The following is a 16,353-nucleotide window of genomic DNA, read 5'->3' as shown; positions in this document are numbered from 1 at the left end:
TTTAAGAAAGTCGCTTCAACAAAAACATAACCCTTAAAATGTCTGCAATAGGATTCATCCACACACAAACATGCCATCTCATTTCTGATTGATGGAGCATATGTTTAGAAAAACTGAAATCTAAACTGTCCATTTGACCAAGCTAGCATGCCATCTGTGCACAGAACAAGTGCAACTTACATGTACATGTGGTCAGGTAAAAGTATTTCATGTCCCTGGGTGAGCAAAATTTACATTTACTACCTCGGGATAAACCTACTTAAGGGGATTTTATGGGCCTCTAATTTTGGGGGATCTCCACAATTTGTGAAAAATATAAGAAATAAAATTATTGCACCTTTAAACCACCTTAAAAAATTCCCCATCCCAGTAGGGAACAAAAACCTCATTTCTTGGATGGTCAGATCAAGATGTTTAGAACACAAAATCTTTTTGTCAAAATCTACTCCTGTCGGAGTAGGACATACATATGCCCCTCTGTTAAATTTTGAGTATAATTGCACTACAAAGTTCATCAGTAGACAAGGCACATAGATATCTACAGGAACACTTCACAAAGTAAGTCTATTGAAATTGCTTGCCACCAGGTTACTGTAAAGGATCATATTAGTAATGGAAATTGGAAGATAGTTGTATGCTTGATGTTGAAAATCACACTTTTTTTTTTTCTTTTGGCACTCACAGAAAACTTATTATCAAAATAAAATTACAAAGGAATCAAAAACATAAAACAAAGGTCAAGAGATATCAGGCTAACATCTAAGGAATCCGACACTAACATTGTGTCGATATAGACTGATTCTTGGAACACCGCTTCACTGGCAACGGTATCAGCCCCTTCATAAAGTTGAACTTGAAGCACAGAAAGCATTGCATCAGTGTGGCCTATGACTTGCTCTTTCCTTTAGACCAAGCTCCAAACCCACATTTTTGAAATGAACTCCGAATTAGAAGCAACAAACATTTTCTTTACACCTCTAAACACCCAGATCAATCAATTCAAAAGCCCATATTATAGACACTTGGGAGAAACTTTGCTTGAACAAGGAGATATTTAACCTCTTGCAGTCCATGGTTTCCCAGCCATTAGGCCAAATTCAATCTCCCCCCATCATCTTCAATTTGAGTCATATAACGGAGATATGCAATCTCTCTCAGGCCATGGCTTTCACAGCTATTAAAACCAATTTAAGCTCCACCCATCATCTTCAATCAAAGAGCAAAGTGATTTCACAGCCATTAAAAACCCAATTTAAGACACACCCCATCATCTTTTGTAAGGCACGAATTGGTAACTTTGATGCTCAGTACTGAACTTGATTGATTCTTCTTCAAGCTTCTTCTTTAACCTTCTCCATGTCCTCAACATGTCAGCCTGTATCAAACCGCGGTACAAAGTTTCAAAAGTGACAGTTTGTGGAAGGAAGCCTTTCTCTATCATTTCCACAAAGTAACAACAAGCATCTCTCCACTTCTTCTTCTCACATAATCCATGAACCAGCAAAGTGTATGAGTCCAAATCAGGCCCAGTTCCACTCTCTCTCATATCATTCCAAAGCTCCAAAACAATGTCCATTCGATCCAATTTACAAAACATTCCAACCAGTATATTATATGTATGAATACTCGGTGTGCATAGAGAAGATGGTTCCTTGAGCTTTCTATAAAGGTTCAATGCATTTTCCGAATCTTTTCGACCCCCATATTCCTTGAAGAAACAGTTGTAAGTTGCAGCTGAAGGCGAAACTCCATTACTGGTCATTTCATCGAGTAATTCTTCAGCAATGCCGATTCTTCCACTCGAGCACAAACACTTGATCACCGAAGTGTAAGTAGCTATTGTTGGGCATATACCCATTTGCTTCATCTCTCTAAGTTTAGAAATCACGAGCTCAGGTTTGTGTGCTCTACTATAAACATGGAGGATAATTGAGTAACTGGTTGCGTCAGGCTCAACTCCTCTGGTTTTCATCTCCATTATCAACCTTTCAGCTTTTTCAACTGTCTCGTGAAATTTAAATTCAGGTTGTAGTCTAGCCCATCGACAAATTCCATTCAATAAGACATTATATGTTATTGCATTGGGTTCTAAGCCTTTGTTAGTCATCTCTGAGAAAAGTTTTTCAGCCATGGCTGGCTTATTAGACTTTGTCCACCCATAAATCAAAATTGTATAGGTCTTTATATCAGGTGGATACTGATATTTTCTCTTGTTAAAGATCTCTGTCGCTACTTTAACAAACCCATATTTGCAAAGTGTGTCCAAGAGCATGTTAAAATCACTAGAACTGGTTTCTTTCTCTAGAAGACTTTCCATATCATCAAAGGTCCGAATGGCCTGGCGAGTGAAACCTGCGGCAATGTACCTTCTGATCAAAATTCCAAAGGTTTTCTCTGATAATTCAATGTTTCCTTCCTGACCCATTTCTATAATCAATTGCCAGGCCACATCGAACTGTCGAACTTTGCCTAAAATATTGATCATGGTGTTATAGGAGTTACAGTCATGCTTGTAAAGTGCTTGTTCTTTTGCCCAAACAAAGAAACCCATTGCAATTTTCGAAAGGTTTCGTAATCTCAATAGAACTTGGTTAACTAAATGGGGAGAGAGATGAACACCATTTAGTTGCAGAGAAGCTTCCATTGTGTGATATGGGTTGTGGTGCTCAATCAAGATTCTTGTTATCAAGTCTGCATCTTTTGAGTTTTCGATTGAATTAGGGGTGATTTCTTCCTGCTCATCCATGCATTCCGTGGTAGAAAAGAGATGCTTTGGATTGAAATCTGAGGAAAATGAACGACTTTGAGAAGGAATTTGCAGAGTTTTCAACATAAAAGGATTAAAATAGAGAAGTTCAGAAATCCAACAAAAATTGGTGTGCTTGATGGGAGGATTGGCAGAGAAAGGAGGAGCACTAGTTAGAAAAGAAAGTCCCCTTTTGGGTAGGAAGAGTGAGAGAGAAGAGAACTTCATAGACGGTTATTTCTAGTGAGAGGGAGAATGAGAATGAAAATGAAAATGAAAATGAGAATGAGAATGAGAATGGGAATTTTTGAGAGGAGGGAGGAGTGAGAAAACCCGGAACGGATTGGGACTCCTGAAGGTGGAATTTCTAGAGAGAGAGAGGATGAGAGAGAAACAGAACTGGCCTTTGGGATTTAATGAGAAGGAATTTATCGGAGAACCCGTATCGTGAACTCGGTGAAAGCCCTCAAAATATCAGAGATAGTGCAGGGGAAAGGAAATGCCATGGCTGGTTTTATACGGAGAGCTTTTGGGCATATAAACGCTAACTCCCCCCGATTTCCACACCCCCCCAACCCTCAACCCCCCCCCCCAACCCCTCACCCTCAGCCTCACCCTCACCCTCCACGCTCCACCCGAAACAAAAAAAACTCCTCACCCTCCACGCTCCACCAGAAACGCAAAACGAAAATCGTATAAAACCATGAGTCCTCGTATTATTTCACGGTGGACCTCCTCTCGTATTTCTTTCAAATGGTATAACGAAATCGATAGAGATTTCATTCTACCTTTCATTTTTTTTATCTCTTTTTTTTATCGACTTTTAACTATCAAAATTAATATTACATATATATTTTTATATCATTTTAATCCAAAAATATTTTTAATAAGTGAAAAAAAAATGATATAAAAATATTTGTTAGAGCTAATTTTGATAGTCAAAAATCAATAAAAGATGAAAATAAGAGATGAAAAGGTGTCGTATCACTTGAAACAAAAACAGAAAGAAAGTCTACCATGAAATAATATGAAGAATTAGTATTCTATATGAAAATTTCCCCAAAAAGACCTACCAAAAAAACAATAACAAGAAAGAAAACGTTTACATAAGGGTGACGACTTAGAAAATCAAATTAAGACGTGCTTCCAAAATTCACTAGAAGATGTCGTTTCGATGCTAAAAATATTCCAATCGATCATCTCAACTTCAAGATGTATGTACATAATAAAATATATATTTCAAGTCTTAAAAATAGTACATCTTGTAATGCATTATCAGGACCATCAATTTTTTAGATTTTCAAGTATTCATACATCTACTGGATCTACACTATTTTTTAATCTTTAAATTTTATAATTAGAGATGGAATTAAATTCTCATGGCATCACCAATATTTCCCGTAGTGAAATAATATGTTTCGATACTATTTGAAGGTGCACCTTGATTGTCTAGTACCTTAACTTTATACAAACCACACCCATAACAAAAAAAACAATTACGATATGTTTCCTTATTGAGAAATCTGTTTTTTTGGAGGATCTATGATAAATCTAAAAAAAATGTGAAGCAGAAAACTCTAGCTCAAAGTTGAGAACCCTTGTTTTGATAACCTGAAAACTAGAAAAAATTCGAGCTAGAGCTTGGGCAAAGAGAGATTGAGATAGAAGAGAGATCATGAGGTTATAAAAATAAAAGGGTACCAGGTAGTTTTGAGTTTCCCAATTTTTTTGAGAAATCGGCAGCAGACCCTGGTGCACTGTAGTTTCCCCCAAACATGGGAAAAATGTGGAACTACAAAGAAATATGGGGCTCGTATTTCCACACTTTTCCTATTCCTAAAGAGGGAAAAATGTAATAACTGACAAAACAAGTCACGTTCTCATGTTTTCTTTCTTTTTCGGCAAGTACGTTCTCATGTCTTCTTAGTTACCAAATAGTACATTATGATACCACTATGAATCCAATATTGTTTTTTTCACTCCTACCCCAATTCAAAAAGGTGCTTTTTTTACCAAATAGCCCCCATTTTATGTCGGATAGGCTTCAAAAAATAATACTGAAGTTTAGGGAAATCTAGAAGTTGAATGGGGCAAACCGAAGAATGAATCCAATATGGCACAAAAATGTGTTGGATCACTCCAGCCCATTAATTTCATAGTGGCGAGAAGCTGGTCTGGCAGTGATTTTTACCGGACCGACACTATGAAAATGTTGGTATAAGGGAAAGAGGGCTTTCTGGTGTTAAATTCATTGACTTTTTAATTAGGGGAACTGTCAAAATCCGAGATTTATAATACACAAACAACTCTATATTTTAAAAATATGAAGTTTTCATTTGAAGGAGGGCCACTCAGAGTATTTCAGACTATCAACGAGGTCAGCATATTTTTTTAAAAAAACAATCCGAAATAGAGAAAAACAGATATGAGTATAATATTTGTAGCTTATTAATAATAATAAATAAAAAGGACATTTTATATAATTTTTACTGTTTTGTATGTCATCATATCATCATCCAAGCTTATCCCAATTTTTTTGGATTGGCTACAGGAATATTGTTATGCTATTCTGCTCTATCAAGAGTCATACTCGCAATCAAACTGTAAGTCTATTTATCTCTTTTCATTGCTTCCATTTACATCCTTTTTCATTTATCCTTTTAGATACCTTCCATTTAAATTACATGATGAAGTTTCTATGAGGCTTAGGCTCTATGAAAACAAAATAAAGCCTCACTTTTGACAATAGAAAGCACTTTTGACAATATAAATCTTCATCTAAAAAGCACCATTGACAATAAAAATCTTCATCTAAAAAGTACCCTTGACAATAGAAATCTCCATGATGGATCTAAATAAATTTCTAACACTAACAACAAATTTTGAAACTCAAAAAATGGTACAGACCTTGTGGATTTATGAACTCTTAAATTTATAGTGAAATGGATGGTCTTGATAATTCGTTACAATATACATGATTTTTAGAGTTTAAACTCTTAATTTTTTCCATAATATGTTAAAGTCGAGATGAGATAAAAAGATTTTCCAATGCTTGAATTGTAATTTTTGATGAATTATGGGTGAGGCTTTACTCTATTAAACCATTTTCTTAAAATAAATCGTCCATCCTAACTGGTATCGCTCTAACTTGATGCAGCGAGGCCACCATATATTTTCTTATATATTTTAAAAGGGAAAAAGTTTATTTAGGGTTGCAATCTTAAAATGTAGAATCACATATGCACCTCCAAAATCTATCGGAATGTTGTGTTAATGTTGAAAAATCCTCTAATCGATCATCTTGATATCGAGATGTATGGATATGAAAAAAAAAGTTATTGAGTCTCATAAATAGTGCATCTTGCAACACATTAACTAGACCGTCTATTTTTAAGATTTCGATATATTTATAGATCTACTTGATTTTAACTATTTTCAGAATTTAAAATTTTATAATTAAATATGAAAATATATTTTAAGATAATCCTAAGAATTTTTTACAACAAAATTACATGATAAAATTTTGAGATGCGACTTAATTGAACTGCTTAAGGTTGCAACTTTATAGAATAAAACAACTAGCTACCAACTGGATAAAGGGCCTCAGGGGTTAGTGTAATAATGTGCCATGGGCGCGACTTCATTGAAGACCGGGCATCGTGGAAGAAGTAAACCGGCCCGGCCCAAAAGTCCTGGGATAGGCCCGAGCTGTTTCTAGCCAGCCCGAGCAGTACACGGGGTCTGGACGAGGGGTAGAGAGAGAGAGATACAGGCCCGCTTTTGTAGTGAGAGCTTTAGAGAGAGAACGGGAGCGAGCGTCAGAGATGGGCTACTGCGCGTGAGTGTTAGAGAGAGAGAGAGAGGGGGGGAGAGTTTGGCGGTGTTGAGACGGTTAGGGACAGAGAGTACGGCGGATCGGATACTTTGATTGTTCGAGCAGCATGTACCAACTGCTTTATATGGGGCAGAAGTTCGAAACCCAAAAAAGGAATCACAATCAACTTCACTCCTTTTTCACTGTGGTATATATTCATGCTACAGTTCAAAACCTTAACACAACTCCTCTGTTCTCACTCTCCGTCTGGTGAAAGATGAACAGGCTTGTTGGTTTCTGTTCCAAAACCAAGAATTCGAAGTTATTTTGGAGCTTTTGCCATCAAGAGTCCCACCTTTCCCAGAAATTACCGACTGGGTTTTCTCCATTTCAGTCTTTTCACCAATCTTTCCATTCATGGAAGCCTCAACCTACTCTTTTGCAGAGGATTTCAAACCAGAGATATATAAACTCAAATGTTTATTCACTCTCTCTCTCTAGAAATTTTCTTAAAACGGTGAAGATTCCTAAAGTGAAGCCCTTGGGTTCAAATTCTTTGAGGTTTTTTTTCAACCAGGCTGAAAGATACGGGCAACATTATGGCTGGTAATGCATATTTGCTTATCCTGTGATTTGGTTTACTGACTTTTGCATTGTTTTGGATAATTATTTTTGTGTGTTTTTGACTAATGGCCTCTAAATACTATTGAGGATAATCAAGTTATAGGATGGTTCTTTAATGGAGTGAGTTTTGGTACTTGTGGGCTTCTATGTTTGAACTTATTTCTCTGTCTGGAAATGCTCTAGGTGTTGGTGATTGTAGGTGTGGTTTGCTTCAGAAATCTTATCTGCTATTCTACTTGTTGTTGCTGAAGATTCATGTCAAAATTCTTCACCCAATATGTATTTACATTTCTGAAGGTGTTTTCTGTCAAGTGGGGTTTTTGTCATTCAAGAACAAGAAACTGCTAGTTCACAGAATATATTTGTATGAATTTATGTAAAAGTTTTTGCAGGTTTATAGCATACATTCCCTCTTTCTGATTGAGAGCCCAAAAGACTAAAATGCATTACAACTAAGAGATCCATCCAAGGCTCTGAAAAAGAACTAAATGCATTATAACCTACCATCTGTAGAAAGTTTTTTTTTTCATTTGAATGGTACATTGTACAGAAAATAATCCGCTTATTTAACTAATAGCCCATTGCTACCTCTGCACTGCTTCTGCTATTGGTTCCAACTATTTGTCCCCTGATTTTTTTCCCCCTCTTGTGAGGTGATTTGTACCAGGAATCTTCATAATTTTCTTCTTGGTGGATGATCTCTCTCTCTCTCTCTCTCTCTCTCTCTCTCTCTCTCTCTTTCTCTCTCTCTCTTTCTCACATGTAGGCAGTGTGAAGGTTATAATGTGGTTCGGTGAATTGCATCCTTGATTTTAGTCTCTCTCTCTATATCTTTTCGCCGAAGAGTGCCACGTTTTTGCATTGTGTAATGTTCTCATTCGGAAGGCTTCAATTTCAAATCCTTCGTGGGACTAATTTCCTTGGCATGAGATATAATTATCCTCAATTCATCCTCGTTGCAGGAGATCGCTGTTCTCATCACATGGTAGCATGTTGTGGAGCCTTATTGGAGCTAATGTTGTGGCTTTCTTCTTATGGAGGACCTTAGACCCTACTTTTATGAAGGAGAATTTTGTGGTTGTCCTTCTGCCCATGCTATTATTTTCAGTTGACCATTGAGTTATTATAAGTATTAAATACATAACAAATCAATATCATGGAAATCTAGGGATTTTATCTTTTTCGAGTCTCTATAAAATGGACATAGATGCATTTGACGGACATGTTTAGTTAATGCATAACTCTTCCCATTTGGAAATGATTTGATTTCTTTTAGACTAAAATTTTTCTTGTAGGTCTTGCTTGGGATTGGAAGTAAAAGATGCTTATTTCTAAATCCATGCCCTTTTCCTTGCATCATAACGACGTCAGAAAGCAAGATTCATATCGATATTTCCATTTATTGCTTCTATTATGTTATCGACTGACGATTTTATGTTATATAGGAAAGAAATGTTTTGGTTGAATATATGTAACATTTTGGAGTACTATTAAAACAGTGTAAAATTGATGTTTAGAGATTAGCATCAGCCACACTGACTCATTTGATTGCACTAGATGACACAGAATTGTGCTTCAACAGAAATCTGATCTTCATTTCCAACCTGAACATAAGAGTTTCTCTTGGGAGTTTAGCAGGCTTCTGGCCATTAACGAAGTTGCGGACTAAACATAACACAAAGACATTTAGGGACAGCCACGAATTTCGCTTTAGTAAATGATTTGCATTGCTTATCAAGTAATAGTATAAGTGATACACTACAAAGCACATAGTGGAGAGTACAAGTGATGCATTACAAGAGAAAAGTGGAAGGTCAGTCCCAAACAGTCAATGGCTCTTTAGAGGCTCCATATGTGGCTAGAGAATTGACCTTTGCCTAAGTTCTTTAAGAAATGCTGAAAAACTAACTCTTAATAACTAGTGGTCCTTAGGATCTCCTCTAGCATGACTACATTTTGTCATGGAATAGAAGCTCCCTGCTAGTCTAATTTGGGATGTTTGAATAGTCTCCATTTACAATAGGGGAACCAAGACGAGAAGCCTGAAAATTATATTATTCTCAGAGAGTGATTTCTTCCACATCTATGAAACTTACCACACTAAATCGGCCTGGGAAAACATTTTCCTGTCATAGACCACAGCTAGAATTTCTTTAAACCTGCGGCCTCTCTGAATGTGGACCACGTATGGAGCTGCCATTTGTGCTTCAATGTCCTGATAATACTGTTTTTTGAATAAAATGTCCTGATAATACTTCTCAGGAGTCTTACTACAATAACAAACTTAATCTCAATCTAGATTTTGAACTATTAGTCCCAGTAGCTTGTTTGAATTCATAGATCGCTTTGTTTGATATACAGTTTCAGGACTTGCTAGACATACATCGATGTAGGGGTTGCACGTAAATATTCAAATTGTGGTATCTTTTACTAACGGAGTAAATATCTCCTCATAGTCTAATAATCCAATGAGGACCTTAACTAGGGTTTCTTTATAAGTAAAAGATGTTCCTTATTTTTTAAGAATAATCATTTTCCTATCTCTTTGACAAATGCTCACATCAACTACCAAGCAAGCCTCTCATTTCCTGATAGATCCAAGTGATAAGGTCCTAGGCATATAAGTCTGCTTAAACTTGGAAGGGAACCAAGTCCCATATGTGGTTCTATTCTTTTGCTTCAATTTCTTGCTGGCCTTTTCCAATATTTATGCAAATCTTGGCCTTTTATGGATGCATGATCAAGCAAATGAAACAATCAAACTCATACAGAATAGGTGGAACAAAAACATCAAAGTAATGTCATTCGTAATTGAAACAAAAGGACGAATACTGGAATAGCATAAGAAGAATATGTCCAATGTTCTTCACTTCCCCCAACTTGCTCCACTTGTTGCATAGAGACCAAAGTGTCTATAGTCCTTTTAATCATATCTTATTAGTAATATTCCTGGCTTAAATTTCTTCTACCATGCATTTTTCAAGAAAAGCGAGTATTCGTCTCATGGCATTGTGACTGTCTCAAGTGAATGACCATTAATGTTGATGAAGCAAGCTGAAAATACGTTTGAATTGGCCAAAGGCTGTTGAAATAACATAAGGAGAGTATCTAACTTTTATAGTAAGAGTATGTTAATTTTTTTTGGGTAAATCCAAGTATGTTAACTTTAGGATCCTTTTCAATTTGTTGGATTTCCAAGAAAATACTCTTGGCTGCTTTCAAAAGTTAGTTCAGTGCTTTGAAGCAAAATAGGAGGAACAAAGCAAACATGATGCAAGATAAAAGATGGCCACAAAAGGCGATATTCCAGACAAGATTGTTGTGGGAATCCTATTAAATAGTTTAAATTGAACTATTGTTGTATCCATATCATGGTCCTGTTCATGTAGAAAAGTTTGGATTTGGATCGAAGAAGAGAATGGGTAGTTTCTTACATATGCTTATTCACATTCAATAACAGCATTCTTTTGTGCCGTGTTAAGGAGTAGTGCATTGATAACCCCATGTCATGCATTTCACTTATCGGAAAAGAAAACTCCCACCATGCATTCTAACTTATTCATTAAATATTTGAACATTGTTCTCTAAAGTCAATTGTGAGATTTCTCCATGTGGGTCTCAAAATTCTATAAAAAAGATAAGTGCATCATAAACATATGAGTGTACAAGTATGTTGAGAAAAGTCATCAAAGCGAACATGGTACTGTAAATCTGTTTGGACAAAACATGAGAATGACCCAATACAAGAAAATAGATTAAAAAATTGATAGTGCTTTTACTCTTTGAGGAAGTAATTGGAGGAGCTCCCTGTTTGGCTGTTTGCAATTAGTTTTTTAAAGAAAAGAGGAAATGTTGAAGTGTTTTGTAAACTGGATATTTGCATTGCCATTGGTTATGTCTACTTTACGAGCTAAGCGGCATTGTGCCAATTTTATTAAATAGGAACGTATGCCTTTTAATTAGTGAGTAAGATTAATATCAATATCTGGTGGCTGTTTAATTTGAGCTTATCACTCTCGCATTCTAGCTTGTCTCACATCAAATGTAATTTATTCTTACTCCATGAACATCATAAGAGTAGATGCTAGAACAAAGTATTTTTGTTCTTCTACATTTCTTAATATTCCTTTTATTTCTTTTTCTTTTTGAGAGGATACAAGGATATATTTGGCTGTGATGAGATTTTTCTCTTTGCAAGCAGATCTCAATGGACAACATTAGAAAAGGTCATCTACACACAATAATCACTTCTTCATTTAGTCATATAAGCTTCGACCATCTTTTTAGCAACATGATTGGCCTTTACTTTTTTGGCGGCCAGGTATGCTTATATCCCTTATATGACTTGTGTGGCTTCCTTTGAGTGCACATGGCTTATTTGTAGAACATGTAAGTGCCATAGATATGGATATTGTTAGCAGCTGCAGTCTGATGTAATTTCTACCAATTTGAATCTTTTAAAATCAGAAAGAGATGTTTCTTGCAGTTGCTGGCTACCTTTTTTATAGTCAGAGCAATTTTTTGTTTTTGTTATGCTTAAATTGGGTAGGCATAATTTGCTGCATAACCTTCCACATAAGAATGGTTTCACGATTATTGCCAACCTGAACCAAAAACCGCCTTTCTTAGCTAATCAACATGGTGGGGAATTTCTTCTCTTCACTTCATGACCCTGAAATGCTCCATCCCATAATCATTCATGTTCCTCGCATTTTTCATCCTATTTAAAGCTGTCTTTGAATTCAGGCTGGAAAGTTCTGTAAGGGTTCGTGCATGAAAAGTTTACTTCCTTGAGGGGGGCATATGGAACACTGTAATTCCTCTTTTTCCTCATATTGTTGTTCCAACCCTTGGGATCACATTCCTAGGAGTTGGAAAGTTAATATTTGTTTTGTTCATTTATGTTTTGTTGACAACTTGACATATTGCATCGTGGAGTACAACTGGCAGCCAAGTTTTTCAGTTTGATGGCCTGATCATGCCGGAATACCCTTGTTCTGTATTTCTCCAATTAGTCTCTACCAGAATGTAGGGGAAAAAATCAGAATAGTATATCTTTCCTCTTGGCGGGCTAGAAAATCAACTTAGAGGAAGGGTGCACCACCCTAGAGTAGCAAAATGCTTAAACACTTGTAATGTACTAATATTGCTTCCAGACGTTCTCCTCTTTATGTTAAAAGAAAATGACCTTCTCAGGATTCCCTATTTTATAGTACGACTAGTATTTATCTCGTTTTTCATTTTGTTTCTGGATGCTAAAAAACTTAATGTAATATCTACCATCTATGAGCGAAATGTTTGTTTACCCTTCAAAGTTTTATTCTAAGCTTTGCGATGTTTGTAATGTACTTGATCCTCTTTCTTTGTTTCTTTTTTTTTTTTTTTTTTTCTCACACTTGATCAGATTGAAAGGCTCTTTGGACCTCGATATCTGCTGAATCTATATCTCGCAGGGGCAATTGCTGGCTCAGTATTCTTTTTGGTGCATGAACGGTTAATAAAACCATCCTGGAAGGTATTCTTCTTTGATGGTCGAAAGTCGTCTATTATTTGGTATTTTGGAGGGTGTCTTTGATCCAAATACATGTTTGAATCAACCTGTCCTCAACATGGTGCAGTATGCAATGGTGTTCACCAAAAGTTTCAGACACTATGCTCAAAATCTGCATTCAAAATCATTTTTGTGTATGTTTTGTAATTTTTTTGGTTATGATCAAAATAAGCTGTGAAGGGCTAACAGTTACTCGTACCAGATTTAAATCTTGCAGGATGCTGGAGATTGAAGTCTTACCTAAATATTGTGGGTTTCAGTCTAACATGTCGTTTTTCTTAATATTATCATTACTATTTTCTTAGATTATTGATGTCTTTGTAATATTTTCAATCAAAATAAATTTTTTTACAATTAAATAGAATGGTCCATCTCCACTTAGTCATGAAAATTATCTATTGTTTAAAATATTCCTTGCATATTGAGGAACTTCTCTCAATCTCATAGTTTTATATAAATCTAATAAATTTCTGCATGGATTATTTGAAGCACGACTGAGCATGCAATTGTGCATCACACACATATGTGTGTATGGTTGACAATGCTTTGACACTTTGTTCATTGCTTTTATGTTAGAGGTTTCAAACAACGTCACCTAGCCTGTGGAGAAGTACTGGAGCTCTGGTAATAAATTCCTTAATGATTTAGGAGATGAAATGTGATGGACTTATTGTACTTTCTCTTCCTTGGTCTTACATTTATAATTGTTCATGTTCATTTTAATTAAGAATGATTGAACAAATAAATTCTATTGTAACTTTTTCTATATATTCTTTATGCTGACTTCCATATATCAGGGAGCTAGTGGTGCGGTAAATGCAATAATCTTGCTCAATATATTTCTATTTCCAAAGGCTGTGTATTATTTCAATCTCATCATACCTGTTCCTGGTGCACTGTTGGTAACTTCATCAAACTTTATATTTATCCGGGGCTCTGTGTGTGTGTGTGTGTACGTGTGTGATTTGTTGTAATTCTTTGTGGGTTTTGTTTCAGGGAGCTATCCTGATTGGGACTGATATTTACAGAGCGTATCAGGTTAATACTATTATTTTTTTATACAACTAAAAAAGATCATGGGAGTTTTATTGTACATTTTGAAGTAAAAAAGTTGTCTAGTCTTCTGAAAATAGCCGAAATATTTCACAAGTTATTTGCAAATCCTTCAATAATTATTTGGAAAAAAGTATTTGGAGCTCTTTGGAATTTCAAATTTTGACAAATGAGCTAATGCACATATGCTTTCTTAGAGTTCGCATGAATATTAGAACTATTTTTTGAATAATGCATCATACTGTCTATGCATTACTTTTAATGCTATCATTTTAGGTCTTGTATCTGTGTTGCATGGACACCGACACAAGTGTCAATGTCTGACATGTATTAAAGTGACTAGTAATTCTCCCCGAAGAGTAGCTATGGTTAATTATATGGAAAAGTTCGGATAGACCCCTAATTCCTCACATTATTTCCTGGTAAACCCTCGTTCCGTTGTTCTTTGAAGCAGCATAAGGAAACCCTTTAAAGATTTCACCGTACCCCCTCATCTCTTATCTCTATATTTTATATCTAATTATAAAATTTGAAATTTAAAAAATGGTTAAAATCATGTAGATCTATAAACATATGAAAATCTTGAAAATGGATGATGTAGATAATATGTTGTAGAATGCACTATTTCTGAGACTTAAAATCTTTTTATTTTTCATAGTCATACATCTCGATGTCGAGATGATCAATCAAAGGGTTTTTCAACATTAAAACTACCTTTTTTGATAGATTTTTTAGGGGCATCCGTAGTTCTACATTACAAGGTAGCATTCTTATATAAAATTTTTCCTTCTTTTATTGACTTTTGATTACAAAAATTAGCCTCAACAAATCCTTTTATATCATTTCAACCCAAAAACTTTTTAACCATCTTTTCCTCTTTCCACCCATTAAAAAAGTTTTTGAGTTAAAATAGTATAAAAAGATTCGAAAAGTCAATAAAATAGGGAAATAAGAGATGAGAGGGTACGGTGAAATCTTTAAAGATTTCCTTATGCTGCTTGAAAGAAAAATTGAAGGAGGGTCTACCATGAAATAACATGAAGAATTAAGGGCCTATACGAAATTTTCCCTTAATTATATATGTAGAATTATTCTTTTATTCATAAAATAAGTTTTCTTATGAATATACAACTAACTCTTTTGTATCTAGAACAGAAACGAATGGTATAAGTAGTAGTATGTGGCATTCTCATTGAGCAAATTCCAAGTTTAATCCCTAAGCTGGAACCATTTGATATATTTTGTCATATCTTAATTCCGCCATGTCTGGCGGTGTCACTACATGTCTACATGGGGTATTGAGTCAAGATGGGCGCATATACAATGCAGTCCCATGAGATGACATTATATGCCTGTTATGCTCCCTCATACACCCATTAGGGGAATCTTTTAGTTTGAAAGTCCACAAATCATCTTTAATTCACCTTCTACATCATATGAACAGTCTAGAGTTCTTGTTGCAGCCGATGTTCATTTGGAGCATTTTTCTGGGGTTCAAAATGCAACTCTTTTTCTAGACCTTATAGATGACAAGAGATGATTTGGGAGTTTTAAGGGTCAAACGAAACCCCTAACACAGTGTTTACTGAGTGTACGATTAGGTAATGCTTATTCTGGAATTCACTAGTCTGTCTCATTTCTTGCAGGGGGATATCCATATCTCAGGAGCTGGACACTTGGGTGGAGCTTTTGTTGCTTTCCTTGCCTGGCGTCGAATTAAGAGGCCCAAGTATTAGGTCTAATATTCTCTCTCTCTCTCACACATGCATTCCCACACCAGGAAGTTTTGACCAAGTATTAGGTCTAATACTCTCTCTCTCTCTCTCTCTCACATGCATTCCCACACCAGGAAGTTTTAACCAAAGTAGTGCCATGAGTCTTTAGCCAAATGAACAAAATTTTGTGATGAGAATGGAACAGGCATTTAAAGGTACCTGTCCAGTGGTTTTCTGTTGATACTTGCATGTACACACTCACACATTAAGATGCACATGGAGTAGTCAATCTCTCTCTCTCTCTCTGTGCACTCAGCTGGGCTAACGTTTCAGCTGACTAATTTTTGAATTTGCTCTTTCTCTCACTCCCTCTCTATCTCATTAATTGGCATGGCAACAACATACTCCTCTTGGATGTATTGATGAAGTCAAGGTGATTTCCTTCCTAAACAAACTCGGGAAATTCATCTAAGCAAGCTCAGGAATTGAATTTCCCATTCATCAAATTGAAGAGGCAGTCTTGCCTTGATTTTCTAACACCAGTGTCGTTGCTTCTGGCTTCTATGCGCGCGCGTATGAGTGTGTGTGTGTGAGAGAGAGAGGGAGGTGTGTAGAAGTGCGCGCGTATGAGTGTGTGTGTGTGAGAGAGAGAGAGGGAGGTGTGTAGAAGTGAAGGGTTTTAAGAAATTAGAGTTATTGCTTTTTCTCTTTTCAGATTGATTCCTATTTTTTCTTGAGATTGATTACAAGGTGAATAATAAATGAAATAAAAAATTTCTAGGTCACAAGAAACTTCCCCAAACGAGGGGTTTGATACAGTTTGGTCTCCCACTACGAGCATGTAACCTAT

At 35.9% G+C, this 16,353-nt stretch overlaps 2 protein-coding genes across 3 annotated transcripts; one reads left to right on the top strand and one right to left on the bottom strand.

Annotated features, from left to right (window-relative positions):
• Positions 1-485: 485 nt before the first annotated feature.
• On the bottom strand, positions 486-3,839 carry LOC18446257 (pentatricopeptide repeat-containing protein At2g13420, mitochondrial). The gene has a single exon (XM_006856378.4). It carries the CDS (start codon positions 2,972-2,974, stop codon positions 1,268-1,270), a length of 1,707 nt encoding a protein of 568 aa, XP_006856440.4. The 5' UTR covers positions 2,975-3,839; the 3' UTR covers positions 486-1,267.
• A 2,541-nt stretch (positions 3,840-6,380) lies between these two features.
• RBL12 (RHOMBOID-like protein 12) lies at positions 6,381-15,802 on the top strand. Of its 2 annotated transcripts, XM_006856379.4 has the most exons (8): positions 6,381-7,166; positions 8,147-8,261; positions 11,386-11,505; positions 12,589-12,699; positions 13,312-13,359; positions 13,533-13,637; positions 13,732-13,773; positions 15,435-15,802. In XM_006856379.4, the coding sequence occupies exons 1-8, from the start codon at positions 6,838-6,840 to the stop codon at positions 15,522-15,524; spliced, it is 960 nt and encodes a 319-aa protein (XP_006856441.2). In that variant the 5' UTR covers positions 6,381-6,837; the 3' UTR covers positions 15,525-15,802. The 2 variants fall into 2 exon arrangements, 1 of the variants encoding a protein (XP_006856441.2); XR_016041839.1 differs by lacking the exons at positions 13,732-13,773; positions 15,435-15,802 and having other exon boundaries at positions 12,589-12,984; positions 13,533-13,588.
• The last annotated feature ends 551 nt before the right edge of the window (positions 15,803-16,353 follow it).

Source organism: Amborella trichopoda, chromosome 10, assembly GCF_054954075.1.
Source record: "Amborella trichopoda isolate Santa Cruz 75 chromosome 10, AtrichopodaSantaCruz75HAP2 v2.0, whole genome shotgun sequence".
NCBI lineage: Eukaryota > Viridiplantae > Streptophyta > Magnoliopsida > Amborellales > Amborellaceae > Amborella > Amborella trichopoda.
The sequence above is the reverse complement of the archived record's forward strand: the minus strand, read 5'-3'. Positions and strand labels throughout refer to the sequence as shown.